This window comes from Argentina anserina, chromosome 7, assembly GCF_933775445.1.
Source record: "Argentina anserina chromosome 7, drPotAnse1.1, whole genome shotgun sequence".
NCBI classification, from domain to species: Eukaryota; Viridiplantae; Streptophyta; class Magnoliopsida; order Rosales; family Rosaceae; genus Argentina; species Argentina anserina.
Genome location: NC_065878.1, coordinates 4,594,274 through 4,611,438, shown reverse-complemented (window position 1 = coordinate 4,611,438; position 17,165 = coordinate 4,594,274). Strand labels below are relative to the sequence as shown.

At 37.7% G+C, this 17,165-nt stretch overlaps 2 protein-coding genes and 1 long non-coding RNA gene across 5 annotated transcripts; 1 reads left to right on the top strand and 2 right to left on the bottom strand.

Moving 5' to 3' along the window:
- Window positions 1-2,066: 2,066 nt before the first annotated feature.
- LOC126803259 (uncharacterized) lies at window positions 2,067-5,766 on the bottom strand. 2 transcript variants are annotated; one of them, XR_007673085.1, is made up of 4 exons: window positions 5,698-5,766; window positions 5,420-5,460; window positions 4,908-4,964; window positions 2,067-2,505 (listed from the first exon to the last, which is right to left on the bottom strand). It is a non-coding gene; the product is annotated as an uncharacterized LOC126803259 (long non-coding RNA). The 2 variants fall into 2 exon arrangements; XR_007673084.1 differs by lacking the exon at window positions 5,698-5,766 and having other exon boundaries at window positions 5,420-5,603.
- A 447-nt stretch (window positions 5,767-6,213) lies between these two features.
- On the top strand, window positions 6,214-12,388 carry LOC126803244 (SAC3 family protein C). Of its 2 annotated transcripts, XM_050531038.1 has the most exons (9): window positions 6,214-6,434; window positions 6,516-6,616; window positions 6,708-6,929; window positions 7,289-7,507; window positions 7,604-7,689; window positions 7,799-7,895; window positions 8,752-8,844; window positions 8,938-9,089; window positions 11,748-12,388. In XM_050531038.1, exons 1-9 carry the CDS (start codon window positions 6,275-6,277, stop codon window positions 11,749-11,751), a joined length of 1,134 nt encoding a protein of 377 aa, XP_050386995.1. In that variant the 5' UTR covers window positions 6,214-6,274; the 3' UTR covers window positions 11,752-12,388. The 2 variants fall into 2 exon arrangements, with proteins under 2 accessions (XP_050386995.1, XP_050386994.1); XM_050531037.1 differs by lacking the exon at window positions 11,748-12,388 and having other exon boundaries at window positions 8,938-9,714.
- Window positions 12,389-14,023: 1,635 nt separating this feature from the next.
- On the bottom strand, window positions 14,024-16,114 carry LOC126803443 (mediator of RNA polymerase II transcription subunit 15a-like). Its single transcript, XM_050531252.1, has 2 exons — window positions 15,398-16,114; window positions 14,024-15,022 (listed from the first exon to the last, which is right to left on the bottom strand). Exons 1-2 carry the CDS (start codon window positions 16,112-16,114, stop codon window positions 14,024-14,026), a joined length of 1,716 nt encoding a protein of 571 aa, XP_050387209.1.
- Window positions 16,115-17,165: the final 1,051 nt, after the last annotated feature.

The following is a 17,165-nucleotide window of genomic DNA, read 5'->3' as shown; positions in this document are numbered from 1 at the left end:
CAACGGGCCGGGCTTTAATATATTTAGAAAAGTGACGGTCAGATATTTTTATAAATATGAAAATTCAAGTATATCTATTTAAAACGGGTTTTTCGAGTTTTTACAGGCCGGCCTTACGGGATTATATTAGAAAAAAATATATATAATAATTTTATTTAAGAGTTTGGAACAATAAAAAAATTCTTTAAAAAAATTCTCAAAAAAAGTCACAAATATATTTCAATTTCAAAATATTGTCGATCGGCACCAATAGATTTGATCGATATATATATTTAGGGACCCTATAAAAATTTCGTCCGTTTTGGACATGATTTTACCGTCCGTACCTACGGTCAACCAAAAAATAAGCGTTTTGACATATTAAAACCCCATTGACCGGGGCTTTGCCAAATGTATTTCATCGGTGCAACCGCGCACGATCGGTGATAAAAATTAGGTGATTTCAAATATGTAAAATCTTTCGGCATTCGCATCTTGGTAATAGGTCCTCCCATTAAGGCATATTAGTGGTGTTTTTCGTTCACCAGTCAGAATTGGATGAATTTTTACAGAGTCACTAAATATATATACCGATTACATTAGTTGGTGTCGATCGATTCCGAAAAATTTCCTGCATATATTCACTTCATAATGCGATAGTTTTATTATAAACCTAATATAAATGTTATGATACATTAATAGACACTTCGGCGATCAACAACTCAAGTTCAAAATATGGTCGATCGATAACAACATATGTGATCGGTATATATATTTAGGGATCCCGCAAAAAATTCGTCCGTTTTGGAAATGGTTTAACTGTCCATACCTACGGTCAACAAAAAAAGACATTTTGACATATTAAAACCCCCATTGATTGGGGCTTTGCCAAATAAGTTTCCTCAGTGCGAACACGCACGATCGGTGACAAAAATGAGGTGACTTAAGATATGCAAACGGCTTTCGGTGTTCGCATCTTGGTAATGGGTCTTCTTTTATGGCATATTAGTGGTGTTGTTGGTTTATTGGAAATTTCGACAGTCAAATGAGATCCGAATTGGATGAAATTTTTACAAGGTTACTAAATATATATACCAATTATATCGGCTGGTGTCGATCAATCCTGAGAAGTTTTCTTCATAAAATCGTTTCATAATGCGATAGTTTTATTATAAACCTAATATAAAGGTTATGATACATTAGTTGATACTTCGGCAATCAACAACTCTAGTTCAAAATATGGTTGATCGACAACAACATATGTGATCGGTATATATATTTAGAGATTATTTAAAAATTTCGTCCGTTTTAGACATGGTTTGACCGTCTGTACCTACGATCAACGAAAAAAACTTTTTGATATATTAAAACCCCCCATTGACCGGGGCTTTGCCAAATAAGTTTTCTTAGTGCGACCGCGTACGATCAGTGACAAAAAGAAGTGATTTAAGATATGCAAACGGCTTTCGGTGTTCGCATCTTAGTAATGGGTATTCTCTTAGGACATATTAGTGGTGTTTTCGGTTTACTAAAAATTCCACGGTTGACGAGATCCGAATTAGATAAAAAAATTATAGGATCACTAAATATATATAACGATCATATCGGCTGGTGTCGATCGATCCCGAGAAGTTTCATTCATATAATCGCTTCATAATGCGATAGTTTTATTATAAACCTAATAGAGTATGCATTCATAATATTTTATTACTTGGCGAGTTTTTACAGGCCGGGCCTTGCGAGCTTTTGGCGGGCCGGGACGGGTTTCACACCTTTAAACTAAGCCCAGCACTTTACCTACGGAAGCGGACTTTAGTGGACTTTCTCGCGGGTCGGTTAAAAGCACATCGGGCTTGCGGACCTTCATGGACTTATCGGATCCGCGGACTAAATGATGAGGCCTAGTTCATAACTACTCCACATAAGCTTATTTGACACTTTACAAAAGTTTAGTGTTTTCAATATACTTATTTTACGATACGGAGGATTTTAACTCGGGTCATTAGTGGAGACTATGAAGATCTTAATTAAACCAATTAAACTTGCTACAATTTATTATTCACAACTGTGCAAATAGGGTATACTAGTCAGCAAGGCCGCGCTTTGCTGCGGCTTCTTGGATGAAAAATGGAACTTATGGAAATGTAAATTTGAGATGGGCAAACTATGGAAGAAATTGGAAAGACGACGTTCAGCATTTGTGAGAAAGAGAAGGGCTAGTAATTGAAATAGGTTAACAAAACCTGACAACCATATAACCTAAAGCCCAAAAATTGAGCCCCAACCCGGCCTAGACCAGCACTGTAGCCATCACAGCTATTGTAGCTGCGGGTAAATTATCTTCCAAACTTGGAAGCTCAGTAATAGACCATCAATAGCCAAATTTTAGGATGTTAACATAAATTTTATGGATGTGCTACTTGGTTTCTAAAAAGTAACTACTATATTTATACATCTCATATTTGTATGAAGCAAGGGACCAACACATGAAGCAATTCTCTTCCCCTTTGCTCAATGACTTATCTCCTGTAAATTCAAAAAAAAAAATTAGGACAAAATACTTATATGCTATATGAAAATGCTAAATTAATAAACTTTATTTGGCATCACTCCACAAACAAAAGTTATGTCTCATAAATCCAATGAAGTAAAAATCTGTGATGGTGAGAGAAGATCAACCTAGATGACAAAGATATCTTCATCTTGGATCGCGACAAAAATACGAAGTCTGTAAGGTTGACCTTCTTGCTTAAAGTTCAACTTTCAAAAAATCCAGTGAAGCCACAAAAAAGGAGACTTAAAAACACAAAAAGTGAAAAATAGAACCAAAGACTATCAGTTCTCTCTTCTATACAATTCAACAAAAAACTGAAGAAGGCAACCTAACATTCTAAGAACACCAAAAAACTAAAATTAGACTATTAAGAAATTATAAGGGCCAAACTGCAGTTTGGTTTTCTATTTTAAATAAAATACGGATAGTTTTCAATAGTTACATCAGTACTTCAGCAACATGTTCATCGCATTCTCATGTATATGAACAAAAGTAACCAAGCAAATAACAACATTGAAACTGGAAAGCTTGCAAATGACCAAATGAGTAAAAAAGGGTGTGTGATATGAAGTAACCAAGTGGAGTGAATCAAGTTATAGACTGATGGCTGCTGAATTCATTGATTTATGTGGTAATAACAACATTAACAGACTGATGGCTGCTAACTTACAAATGATTAGATTTTTGTAAAATCTTTTCAATGAATAGTGTCCAAGAGACCCCAACTCCAATATCAAATAATTAAAACTATTTTCCAATAAGAAGATCCCTGCCCATCTTCCTCCCCCTCCTCCATCCTCTCCCCCATGCATTAGTTTGTAATTTCTTTTTGATAATCTTTATGTAAAACCGTAAAAAGTAACTAAACAAAACTTTTTTCATTTATCAGTTCCGTATTATTAGTCTTCATTCTGCATTGAAGGTTTTATACAGATTACCATGAAAAAACAGATTAAACACCTGAACAGATGGAAGCAGCAGAAGGTGTGCAGCTTCTTTATCAAAAAGAGTTGCAGGATGGAACAGACTAATAGCATTTGTAATTACCTAGTGATGAATATGGACTAAAATAACCCAAAAACTCTTGCACTTTATGCAAGACATGCCATATCTCCTCAAACTCAGAAATTACCTAGGGATGAATATAAATTTCCAAAGAAAACTTATTAGCACCACAGAATGGTTCTAAAAGTAACTGAAACTCACAATCTAAATAGATGCAAACCCAATAATTTGATTCCCCTACACTCTAACTATATAGAGTTTAGTACATATATACAACAATAACTAATTAAATACATACAAAAACCCTAAACAATGATTGTAATTCGCCACATATGAAAACATAGCGCTTGAATCTTCTATAAATAAAGAACAAAAGGTTAGTCCATCTTCAAGAACAGTTGGTCAATGAGGTACCTCTTGCCTGGGCTTATTTATGGAAAACTGGGGTTTCTAGATTACTAAATAGTTCAGAACAAAGAAGTATAAGTTATTCCCCTAAAGCCATGAGCATGAGAATCAGAAATGTTAGGAAATATACCTGGTTCCTAACCCCACCAAGAAATCCAGAAGGTAAAACAACTATATAACTTTATCTTTTCCTGAGAAGAAGATATTTTCTAAAATCTTCAAGTATCTCTATAGCAAGCGCGAGTAGTAAATTTCCAAAATAGTCTTTTTCCTAATTAAAGTTAGCCGAGATGGTGCTTACTCAATTAAGAGCAAAAGCCAAGACTAACTGATGCAGCAAGTAGTCATGCATACAGAAGAAGTCTTGTGTCTAGCCAACAAAAATCGATTAAACAGACTGCTAACAATTAGTTATTTTTATATATGCGTAGTTGACGAAACCCAACCCAATCTATATGCAGTATAATCATAACTGCAGCCAGCTCAGAAAAACATCAATTCTATTATAACTGAAGATTAGGAAGCCCAGCAAATCAAATCCTATAATCACCTCTCTTGTCCTCTTCTTGAAGACATGCACAAAGAAAACAAATGTGCAAAGATAGTCCGAACCCAAATCCTGATGTGGGACAATGGTTTTACTTTTGTATGCCAAATGGGGCATACTTTGTCATGGACTGACAAAATTCATACTTTGTCAACCTCTTTTATATGTGTGGCATATCTTTGAAAAAACCCACAAACAGATTTAAAGCGTATAATTTTAATAGAGTAGCCACAAATAGATTGATCAATCAATTCTTGAGCTTGAATTTGATTGTTTGTTAGGCTAGGATACTTATCAACTTGTAATAAAAGACCATCCCAGTCCAAAACTAATCCTATCAGATCTCATCAATCTCAAATTACACTCACCAATTTCTAGAATGACAATAAAAAAAATTAAATTGAATACACATACCTTCTTGTTCTTCCATGAGCAAAATATCAAAACATATTTTCATCATCAATAAGCAATCTGAAACCAAAACAAAAGAGCAGAATTAAACTCACCATGCCAGTTAAATGATCCAAACAGCTGCAACCCAACAAACTTAAATTACTTTTCTACTTTGCACACACCTGAAAATCCAAAAATATAATTTATCACCAGAATCTACAGAAACTTTTGTCTTACCCCAAGTTGTAATCCATGCAGCTACCAAAACAAAGTTAAAAACAAATTCGATTGAAGTACAGCAAACAATAGCGAACAAAGACCAGACAATACTTTACGTCAGATATAAAATCCAAATCAATATCTTGTCCACTAAAGGCCGAATTAAACCAAATCCATTGCTAGGAGCTGAACGTTCGGGGAGCGCTTTAGAAATCAAACCTCGAACATAAAACTAAACCCAGCAAAAAAAAAAACCAAAATATTGGATAACGAATTTAACTTAATACTAAAAGGAGGATCGCTTAAGACCTTACCTTGAAGTAATGATTGTACCGTTTCCAAAATTCAGCTGAGTCTAAGAAAATGCACAAAAACAAAGAAAGACCAAATCATCCAAACAATATCAGATACCCAAAGGAAAATAACAAACCTAAAGAAATAACAGGAACAGATTAGAAGGCAATCAACCCAAACAAATAACGGAAAACACCTACCAACCCAAAATGAACCGAAAAAAAAAAACAAACATCAATATTGGTCTTACAACCTCGATCCCCCTCCCGATCGTAAAAGGATAGCGGCAAAGTCTTACCTTTTTGGTCTTGAGCGCAGAGGCAAACTCTACCAACCAAACCACACTATTGACGAAGATATATCAAAGATGATGACCAAAACGGAGAGAGAGGGGATCTGACACGGCAGCAAGAAAATATACCCCCTAACATAAATCTACAGCCCAAACAAAAAGCCCAACCCGGACTGTTGCTCACTGTAGCCGAGTACTGTAGCGCGACTGTAGCCACACTGTTCAAATTGCCACCGGCGTATAATATATAGGAAATTAAAAGAAGTGTTGTTTAGGTTGCAACCCATAATTCGTTTTCAGATGGATTCGTTCCCAGTCGCGTACCCGCTCTTAACTGAACCAACATTATATTTTTGGGGCCAATGATAACATTTTTACATTAAAGTAGTTATTTTTCCTCCCTTAGAAAATACCACCCAAAGGATATTCTTGGCAACGCACCAAATCAAATTTTTTCCCAAGAAAAAAATAATTAATAAATTAATTTAGAGGTAGTTGAGTAGTTGAAAATGGAGTGTCGTCGTAAAAATTGAGTCTTGTTGTTAGAGAGGGAGAAGCAGAGAGCTGAGAGAGCAACCTGGGCATGGATAGACGACCGCGTCGATATCATTCTTCTTCTTCTTCTTCTTCTTCTTCTTCTTCTTCTCGGGGATCAAGATCCCCCTCCTCCGCCGGCAAACTACAACACGGCGCCGTTTCCGATGTTCCTCCCATAGTCGGCACCTGCACTCTGATGTGCCCAGGTTAGTGAACCAATCAAATCTCCGAAACCTAATTCCTGTCGATGATGATGATTGACTGATTGGTTTGTAATAATAATACAGAAGCAGAAAGAGCACAGCGTGAAAGGCTTGGCGATTTAGCTCCCTTTGAGAGGGTTAATGCCAATCCAGCTCTCTCTTCCCCATCCATTGCAGTTAAAAAAGTAACTTTTCCCCCTTCTTTTTACCCTTTCATCTCTGTTTGTTTGCAGTTGAATGAATGATAACAACCGACATTGTTCTGTTGCTGTCTAGTTTTGCAGAACTATGACTTCCAAACAAGTCGAACCGTCGGATGTTCGGCCGCCGCCTGTGTTGGAGGAGACTTTGGATTACCTCTTGAAGTTGTTCGATTCGAGAGACTATCCTTTTGAAGTGGTTCATGAATTCCTCTTCGACCGGACGAGGTCCATAAGGCAGGATCTGAGCATGCAGTGTATTGTTGGGGAGAAAGCTATTCACATGTATCAGAAAATGGTATGTTACGTTTTTGGCCAAATCGCGCAATGAGAGCACACTTCTCTCAGTTCCATTTTATAAAAAAGAAAATGGCAAAATTAATAGTGTTACAGGAACTTGGCCACACCTAAGGAGTTTTGCACAAATTATTTAGTTGAAGTTTGGGGATGCACTTTATCATAATTTTATCACACATAAGTGATAATACACACGTACATTTGCTTCTACGTAGGGAAAAAATGTTATTTTTAGATAATGGTGAAAATACACATATGCATAATAGTTTTGTTTTATTTGTTTATTGTCTTTTGTGGATTTGGAGCTCTTAGTGGTTTGAAATTCCAAATGAAGTTATTAATCTAGTGTTTTTTGTACAGGTTAAGTTTCATATAATTTCTCTTCATAAGCTTCGAGGTTGCAGCAGTCAAAATACTTCTCCAATGCATCACCTCAATATGGAGCAGCTTGCAAAGACCTTGACATCTCTATTTAATCTGTATGATGCAAATCGTCATTCCAATTCTACTTATGAAAACGAGGCTGAGTTTTGTTCCTTTTATGTGTTACTTCATCTTGGTTCTCATAGCCAGCCCATGGTTGGTCCCTATTCATCTATGTTGATTTACGTTTAGTTCTTATAGCTTCTTGTATGTAGTCCTCTATATATTAAATGTAGCCTCTTCTGGTCCTAGGGGGATTCACTTTCTTGGTGGCTTAGTCACGTGCCTTCTTCGTTAATCAAGTCAAAGGAAATGCAGTTTTCCCGAAAGATTTTACGGTAATTTTCGCTTCCCTTTAGACTGTTTTGTTAAAAGTTTTTCCCTCCTTATCTTTGTTCTTGAACTGTGCTGCTTTTAATTCTTGGCTTGAATCTGTTTACATAACAGATATTTTCGGATGGGTAACTATAAACGTTTCTTAAGTACTGTATCAGCCGAGGCATCTTATCTTCAATACTGCATTATTGAGCCTTATATTGATGAGGTAAATGACTTTCTATCTTTTTTTTTTTTTCCTTTTTGTACTCTATGGAAGATCACTAGGACAGGTCCATACTTTTTTGTTTAAATCATCTGGCAGTTGGTACTCTTTTTCTTTTTTCTTTTTGAAGCAAAATAAGTGTAAACTAATGAACCATGTGGAACTATCAACGTACAAGCATCAAAACACATATTAGGGTACATGTCCTTGGGAAACAGTTGGCTAACTTTGCGACCAAGATTGACAAATTCTCTGCTCAGAAGTACCTTTACAATGTGCTTATGGAGACAAATTTTTGAAATGATCTACTAAGGAGAGAAATTGTTGCTTCTCCTCCCTCTGTCACTCTGTGTGTGTTGTGTGATTCACAGGGGGAGAGTGTTGATCGTGTTTTCATGCACTGTAAAGTTGTTGCGTCTTTGTGGAAATAGCTCTTCAGGGCATTGCATACAAAGGAAGGGATTGCTTGCAATTATAAAAGCAATCCTGCTAGGAGATAATCTGTTTGATTGAGAGGATTGATCAAAATTTGAAAAGTCCAACAAACTTATCTGGGATCTTTAAGAAAAAAAAAGAACTTATGTGGAGATGTTCAAAGTTTTAACATCCTCTGGGAGAACCCAAGCGTACACCAAAGTCTTGAACCTGGCATCCACTTCTTGACTGTCACAATTCCTGAGAATAGAACCCTCGGATGTTTGTCCTACTAATGAAACTGGACTGTTAGAATTCAGTTTATAACCTTTCTTATGAATATCAATTTCACTAGCTTTGCCGACTTTTAGGAATACGGAAAATGAAAATGATCGTTCCAATAGTGTAATTTATTCTGAAAAGACATGTTTCTTAATTACTACAGGTTCGAATTTTAGCCGTGTCCTGCATAAATAGTTGTGGCTACAAGCTTCATCCATATCCTTTGTCGCATTTATCCAAAATCCTGATTATGGAGGTAGTTTATCGATAACTGTAATTCATATCTATTAGCTGAATATATAAATATAATCTTATTTATATTTTAAATTTGACATGTATATTGCTTCAGGAATCAGATTTGGAATCTTTTCTCAAATCCTGTGGTCTTCAAATTTGCACTGGTGAAGGACATAATATGTTGCTCTCTAAGCAAACAACCTTTTGTCACCCCAAGGATGGGTCTCAAAACTACAGGTTTTGGGGCATGGAACAATTTAAGAGGTATTTAAACTTTTTTTAATTACAAATCCTCCTGCATCAAAATCCTCATCCTCGTACATTGTTTCAATTTTGTTCCTTATCTCTAAGATCTAAGATGGCTCAAGACTAAGTGTTCTGCAGAATTAGTTTTGTCATACTGTTTTCGCTTAGAATATGAGAGAACTTTATACTAATCAGAACCGTGGGAGAACTGAATATGAAGAAAAGATAAAGGTGGAAAGATTTAGCTATGAGTTTTTGGGGGTAGAAATGGGAGCAAGAAATTTAAGGGATTTTTTTTTTTGCAAGTATCGTGAATTGTGGTATCTGGTGCTTTTGTTGCTTCCTTTGAATGTAAATGTTGTAGATTAGAAAGGACAGACACATGGTGTTTTGATTTTCTCAGCGTAATGTGCAGTGTATAAATGCAGTGAAAGTGTTACAGATAAATCACTTGAGATCAGAAAAATGTTCTATACATTGTAGTTAATACAGTTTAGTCAATTTCAGGCTGTTGATATTCTTTCCCCCCACAGTTCTATAGGTATGAGACATTAGTTTGAATGCAATAAGTATCAAAAGAGATATCTGTTTGAATTTTTGGATAGGATATTGCCGTGTACAACCATACTTTTATGTTACATAACACACACAAGAAAGCTGTACCTTCTCTCGTCACTGCATTGATGCTTCAAAAGCATCTCTATTCCCCCTTTCCAGCACCAAATGTTTTGAGACAAATCATCTATGCATTCATCTTTTATAAACAAACGGGTAAGGTTTTCAAATGGTGGTGCGAACTTCTTGAGTTCTGATTTCATTGAGAACTCAGCAGCAATCTCTGCATTGCACAGTGTTTGTCACTCCAGTATCACTGATGCTGCAGGATCTTTCTGTTTACCTTTTTCAAGGGTTCATTGGTTTAGGTAGCTACTGCTGTTGGTGTGGTTGAAGGGACCTTTCTCATCTATGCCAAACTTGTCAGTATTAGGGAGTCATGGTTGGGTTCAGGTGTTGGTGACATGTCCTCGTGCACCATTGCCACATGGTCTTTGCTTCATTAGAGCTGTGTAACTTAGAGCAGGTGGTTGGAATGGCTTACCTGTTGGTTTGGCCTCTAAAAATAAAAGTGGTCAGGTAGACGTAGGGGATTAATTGGTGTGCTGGTTTAACCAGAAGCGGACACTGCAGGTCACTATGGAACATCTGGTTCTGGGCCATTGGATTTGGGTTGACTATAAAATGTACTGGCCACCAGGCCGACCTTCTCTTTGACATACTAGCATTGCCCAAAAGCATGAAAAAAAATCAAAACCTCCCATCTCTACATTATTTTTGTTTCTTTTTTTGGAAGAAAAAGCAACTCCCATTTGGATTTGGGTAGGCTTGCCGGTAGTTGAGATGATGGAGTTCCCTTGGTGTTTTACATGTTCTTTTGCCATCAGTTAGCTTGATGAGGTTCATGATTAATCATGTTTCGATCTGACAACAGAAACCTATGAGTTTGGCGAGTTAAAAGCCATATTCTACGATTTCAGGCTGAAACATTACTCAATCACACAGTTTTACAGGGTGCTGAGACACAAATTCGTCATTTAGCATACATAGGTCATCCAAGTACCCAAACCATTCTTTTTGAAATTTTTTACATGTCATTCATATAGCAGAGAATGATGTTGGTAACAAAAGCTATTTGGCATTAACTTGGTAAATAGTGTTTCTAAATGTACCCCGACAAAAGTTTAGTAGACCCAGGAATATTATATCTACACCGAACAAATATCCAGTGATACTTTTCATTTATTGAATACAGCAAAAGTCATGTCCTAACTCATACCCATAATAATTGACATTCTCTCGCTTCAATTTTGCCGGGTTTCATTCCTTTTTTTTTTTCTCATTTTATCACGACTCTTTGGTATGCTAAACTATCTATTGAATTTGTGGGAAGAAGCCCTACATATGTTCAATTTGATTGAACCTTTATTATATATGCTATTTATAGAGAAAAGGAGGGAGAATAGCATTATATTAGAATTTGTACTTTCTCTTGTAGGCATTTCTGAGGATTTGTTTTATATTTGGTAGCAACAATTGGTCTGTCTTTTGCTAGACCCTCTGAAGATTATCTTACTCCTTACCTTCACCTGAAATCCTTCTCTGAAATTGACTTCCATTACCGAAATCATAACTTCTTTGGTCTTATGGTCCAATACCAAATACCCATAGCATCGTTTTGTCCTCCATCTCATGTCTCACCTACAGTGCTTTCGCCGGAAAACTTTCACTCTGTGTTTTTTGGCTGGGTATCGGGAAGTTATGTGGTTTAATTAGATATTTATAAATGTAAATAAGTTTGCTGGTACTTGGATATTTCCTGGGTAATTTAGAAGCACCCCTTGGTAAATTCTGAGTTCTGGCAGGCTCGAAAGAATATCAACAAAAATGTATGATTGTTTATTATATTATTTTTTTATTTCGCTTCCAGATTGATGTCTCTTCCCCTAATCAAATGTCCCTTTTTCGTGTTTCCGCTTCCACCAATCTATCCAGTCAAATGCATCCTTTGTTTTCCTTTTACTTAATTTTTTTTGTTCTTTTTTCAATTGTATTCAATCTTTGTTTCTTGGCTTTGTATGGATCAAGCTTGATGTTACTTTATTATCTGTCTACTTTCAGTTAATGAAACAGACACTAAGGATTAGAAGCTAAGCATAACGGGGAAGAAGATGGAAGATATTTTCTGGCTTGGGGAAAAGACTTGTGCTGAAGTAGTCAATCTACCGTCTTATTCTGATTCCTCCAATTGGAAATGATAACATCAGTAAGCATTGTTCCTCGGATGGTGGCGATGAGTTAAATTCTAAGCTAGCCAGATATGAGGTGCGACAAACTGATGATTGTGTGAGTATCCATCGGATAGATGACCTTACAAAAGAAAGGTTATGGCACGCAGTTAAGAGGAGAGAAAAATTACGCCCGAGTTTAATCTCTCAAGGAAGTAGTTATTGCTTAAAAGGGAGTATGTTGGCTTTTATATTCAAGTGACTTCAATATTCTGACTGAAGGTGTACATTATTTCACATGTGTATCAGAGGCTAGCATGAAAGTCTACATCCTTGCTATCATCAAGTGCACTGCTTCTGACTCTTAATTGATAGTTTGTGTACCCATTCTTCTAGAGTAGTCAACCTGCTCTGGCGATTGCGTCAAGGAAGTTTAATTAGTTTCTACACCTCGAATATATAGATGGTAATCATTTCAATGTACTATAAAATTGTATATGACAACAGTCTTGTTCTTGCCTCATGGTGATGTTGTAACTCTTGAGCATGTTGAACTGGTAAAATCTTTATGTGGAACAAACATATGACTACTCATTCTACATAATCATGCCCACCAATAACAATAAATAAAATAAAAACTTAAAACTAAAATAATATGTGTGCTCGAGGTGACTCGCAAGCATAAAATAGCGGCGGACAAGAGAGAAACCTTGCCCACAATAACCATTGGCAAATTATAATAAAAATAAACGAAAATTAAACATGGGAAATCTTTTTTTTAATGAGTTATCAGCTGCTCTCACGTTGTATCCATTAATGAAAACGCAGAGAATACAAGGAGGGACATTGAGCCTAAACCCTATACTGTAAGAATATCTCGAAATAATATCAGACGTCACTACATAAATTATACATTCCAACAAGCACCTTTTAGCAAGGTGTGCAACATTAACACAATCATTTGCTTTACAAATTTAGCGACATAACAGAAAGACAACGTTTATGTCGAGTCATAAATTACTATGTCTATTAGCTTTCCTACCATATTGCCACTGGACAATACCAGTGACGCTAAGTTTCATCCTGCCACTAGGAGGCTGCAATTATTTGACAAAGTAAGGAACTCACCGCCTCAATAGAGCAATCATGGCACACAGAGTGCAACAACTGGGACATAACACACTTCTTATTGAAAGCAATAAACGACGAACATCTAAAAATTTAAAATAATACAAAACTTTAGACACTATCCTAAATGGGCTAATTTCCTCAACCCAGACCAGGCCCAAATAAAGGACCCGAGCCCAAGCTATGGGGAGGGGAGAAACCACCGCCGTCAGTGGTGTCATGCCTGCCGTAACAGCGTACTGCCCGGTGCACCAGACCGCCAACATCCCTGGACCATATCGAATCGGCTCCGACCCGAACCAAAAACCCAATATCTCAAGATCAGAGATCTGCCCCAGCGAAGAACGTCTAGCTGCCGATCTGATTACCACCATACCACGAAGACCACACCAAGCCGCTGTGGTGGCCCCTCCCTTTCCCAATCAAAATCGAATGAAGGGTTCGACGACGACAACAAAATCCCACCCGCCAACCTATCTCGGTCGATACCACCACCACCAACTCCCGCCATCCATGCGCGGATCTACGTTGATAGTTGGGTGGGCTCAAGTCCAACCGAGATTTATCAAATAAATTTGTTAGTGTATGGATAATGTGTGTATCTAAACCAACCACCAAGGTCTGAGCAATCTCTTTTTCTTTTTGAAATTTAAAATTTAACCAAAGGGATTGATTTCGATTCCGACGAAGCATTAAAATGCCTTTATCGTCGATACAGATCAACCCAAGATGTCTCATCAGCAACAGAATATAGAGAGGGCATGACCATCGCTGAAGCAAAACCTGTTAGAAGATCGAAGCAGACAACCAAAGACCCATCCCTTAAGCATACCTTGGCAAGTACAAACAGAGTAGCAATTGGAAGATTTCCCGTCCGGCAGCCGCACCAAGAAACCAGCGAAGCACAAGTGGCAAGAGGTAAATTTTCCCACTTGGTATACTCCCAATTAATTGTTGTTACACAAATAACATTTTCTCTGCTAAATTAACATGCAACTTGTTCTATACATACCTAGGCAAACATATTTGGGAAACAAATAATTAAGCAGTAGTGAGGCAATCTTCCCAGGTTCCATACTTGGAACTGAAGGTTCCTCCCCCAATCTGTTGTGCATGCTCACATAAAACCTCTCGGGCACATGTATCCCAATCGTTGGCTATCTCCCCAAGAGATAACGGCTCCTCTATTGTCCGGAGATAGCGACTTAGCTTGGACATGACCTTTGCAGAGAGATCTTCCGGTTCATATCCAACTTGCACTGTCAACTTGTCCAGAAATATAGGAGAGCAGAGTGGATAACTTGGAGGCACAAGCAATCTCAATGGCTGGAGTTGAAACATTGTTGAAGACATCAGATCAAGACTGATGGCTACGCCAACGAAGGAGCACCTGACAACGGTTCCTCTACCAGTCTTAACTGATCGAGCAGTCTCTTGGTCACTGATATCTAGCACAGTGTTTATTAGTCGTTGGCTGATTGCTCTAATTTCTTCGAAGAGGGTTTGGTTAACCTCAAGCCTAGGCCTTTTCATCATATGACAGATCCCACTTTCTGAAGCAGCATCAATAATTGGCAATGTACTTCTCGGTCTCTTCATTTTCATCCTATCAGTCCTACACACTACTGAAGCAATGTATGAAGCAGAGGCACCTAAGGCTTTATATGACATGGAGTTTACCACCTTAAGCAATTTCTGTATAGGCTGCAGCTCGTTAGAATCTACTGTGGACTTATTAGAATGAACGTCATCGTTGGACTTGTCAAGTAAAAGAGTACTTAATGTTGGGGCTTCTTGCGCACCTTTTACTTGCTCATCTTCGATATTTCCAGCGTTAAAATGGGATGGAGTATCTGACATAGGTTTCTCAGACTCAACAGGCACTGGTAGTGAAACCTTGGGAGCCAAAGAAGAAGATCTAGAAGGTGAGGTTATTGAGTTCAGAGGAGTTCTAGCCTCTGCTAAATGAATTGAGAGATTATTCTTTTCACTCTGAGAGGTATGTTTAGCAACTTGCTGACCGGAAGATTCAAGATTTTTCTGCAAAGGATTAGGAAAAGCTTCAGACTGCAACTTCACTGGTAGGTGATTCTACCTCTTCAATAACTGCTGTTCTGGTTTTTGAGTCTGCACACTCAGCCGTTTGAGATGCACTTCTTTAGGCACACTAAAACTTGACTCATAAGTATTCACATTTGACTGTGGCCTGTGAATGGGAATTTGGACTTTTTGTTGTGGGAGACTGCTTGTAGTTTTTGTTAAGTTTCTGGAGGAACTTGTTTGAGCTGAATTTTTTTTTGTCAAATTGGTTTGCAAATGTTTTGTGCCATGTTGCAGGATTGGTGGCTCAGAAAAGTTCATCAATTTTGTCACATTTCTCTCCTTCATCTTTGTTGCAAAACATTCCATGTTCACCGTCTGCAGTGGTGGCTTCTTTTCAACTTGATTGGTCTGAGCTTGAAGAGTCCGAGAATCAGGCTGCACAAATTGACGCCTGTCGTGCACATCAGAAGAAAGTTTCTCATGCTCTAGTGCAGAAACAGGCTGTTCATGTCTACATCGGTGAAGAGTATACCTGATTTTCCTCTCAAGTAGTTCCAACTGCTCCTCCATAATGGGTGTAATGTTGAATTCTGCCATATTTAGCATCTTAAGGATAATCTCGACTTTCTGATATAAGCTCTTTACTACTTCAAGTTTTTGGATATTGTGTATATCTATGTTCTGGAGACAATATGTGAGCCTTTGGTAGACAACTGTTAGTTCTCTAATATACTTGCATCTTAGCGTTTGGACCCTTTGGTAAACTTCCCCTTCCCTTAATAATTTGGAAGCTGGCATTCCTGCCATTTGATGTGTTTGCTGCTCATATTGTTCCACTTGGGTTTGCTGCCTTTGCATCCTCTCTTCCTGTGAAGAGTTCAACTGCCTCTCAAGAATTTGTTGCTGTGTGGAGAAAATCTGTGCTTGCCTCATTTGCACATGATGCAGACCTGAAAGATTTATGTTCTGCCCATGTAAACGCTGTTGTGTGTCATTCTGCTGGTATGCTAACATGCGTTGTTGCTGCAGAAAGTCAAGGCCAGTTGACTGATTCTGTTTCTGTGTGGAGACAATTTTTCTTTGCCTCATTTGCACATGATGTGGACCTGAAAGATTTATGTCCCGCCCATGTAAATGTTGTTGTGCATCATTCTTCTGGTATGCTAACGTGTTGTTGCTGCTGCGCAAAGTCGGGGCCAGTTGACTGATTCTGTTGTAGAGTAGCTGCAGCTAATCTTCTCCTCATCACATTATTCTTCTGTGATTGCATTAGCAGACTGATGATGATACATTCTGATGATTATAAAGAGCATGTTGTGATGGGTTTCTTTGCCTAAACGCATTCTGTGGATGATTCTTAATCATAGATTCCGATGTCTTCTGCATCTGATGATTCTTCTGAACACCAGAAAGTGGAACCTCCATGACAAATTGTTCAGAGCTGAGTTTCTGCTGTTGGTGGATTTGCAGTGTTTGGCTAATATATATAGTTTTTTGTACAAGGTTTCCTAAACAATACTGGATTTAACTATTCCTATACTAAAAGGGTAAAGGACTGGAGCACTGGTTTTTTTCTTTTTTCTATTTTACTTTAGTAGAGGCTTTCCTGATGCAGAAAGGGTTTCTAGTCGCATTAATGATCTCCCCATGTTTATAGGACTTACGAGTGTGATTTCTTAACGATTCATAACAAAAATAAACCGACTGTCCTTTGTTTGAATACATTAGAGAGAGAGAGAGAGAGAGAGAGAGAGAGAGAGAGAGAGGGCTAGCTTTGACCGGCTCGGACCTCTTATTAGACGGGTCGTACCTTGGTCTTTCACTTGTTTATCTTGTTCGTCGACGAAGTCTCGATTTTAGAGAGTGGAGTCGGCGAAAGAGGCAAGAATTACAAGCTAGGGTGAACCAGAACACCGATCGTCTCGGTTGATAGCTCAAATGAAAGCTCACTCTCCCTAGATTTTGATTTCACTATTGCATGTCACATCTTCGGAGAAGCATCCAAAGAAAACTCCCTCTCAAACAATCACGCTCATATGGACAAGATTAAACTCCATTGATACCTCATTTCTTGGTTTCATCTTTCAAGTTTTTGTTTTGTTTGTCTGGAAATTACTGATTGATTGTGTTTCAGTAGAAA

What these genes read in the sequence shown, in the direction of transcription:
- LOC126803244 (XM_050531037.1), top strand. Translation starts at nt 6,275, where the DNA reads ATGGATAGACGACCGCGTCGATATCATTCTTCTTCTTCTTCTTCTTCT. An exon ending in GTTCTCATAGCCAGCCCATG is followed by an intron (nt 7,508 to 7,603) that starts GTTGGTCCCTAT and finishes TTCTGGTCCTAG; the next exon opens with GGGGATTCACTTTCTTGGTG. An exon ending in TTGAGCCTTATATTGATGAG is followed by an intron (nt 7,896 to 8,751) that starts GTAAATGACTTT and finishes TAATTACTACAG; the next exon opens with GTTCGAATTTTAGCCGTGTC.
- LOC126803443 (XM_050531252.1), bottom strand. Translation starts at nt 16,114, where the DNA reads ATGAGGCAAAGAAAAATTGTCTCCACACAGAAACAGAATCAGTCAACT. An exon ending in AGAAGCCACCACTGCAGACG is followed by an intron (nt 15,023 to 15,397) that starts GTGAACATGGAA and finishes AATCCTTTGCAG; the next exon opens with AAAAATCTTGAATCTTCCGG.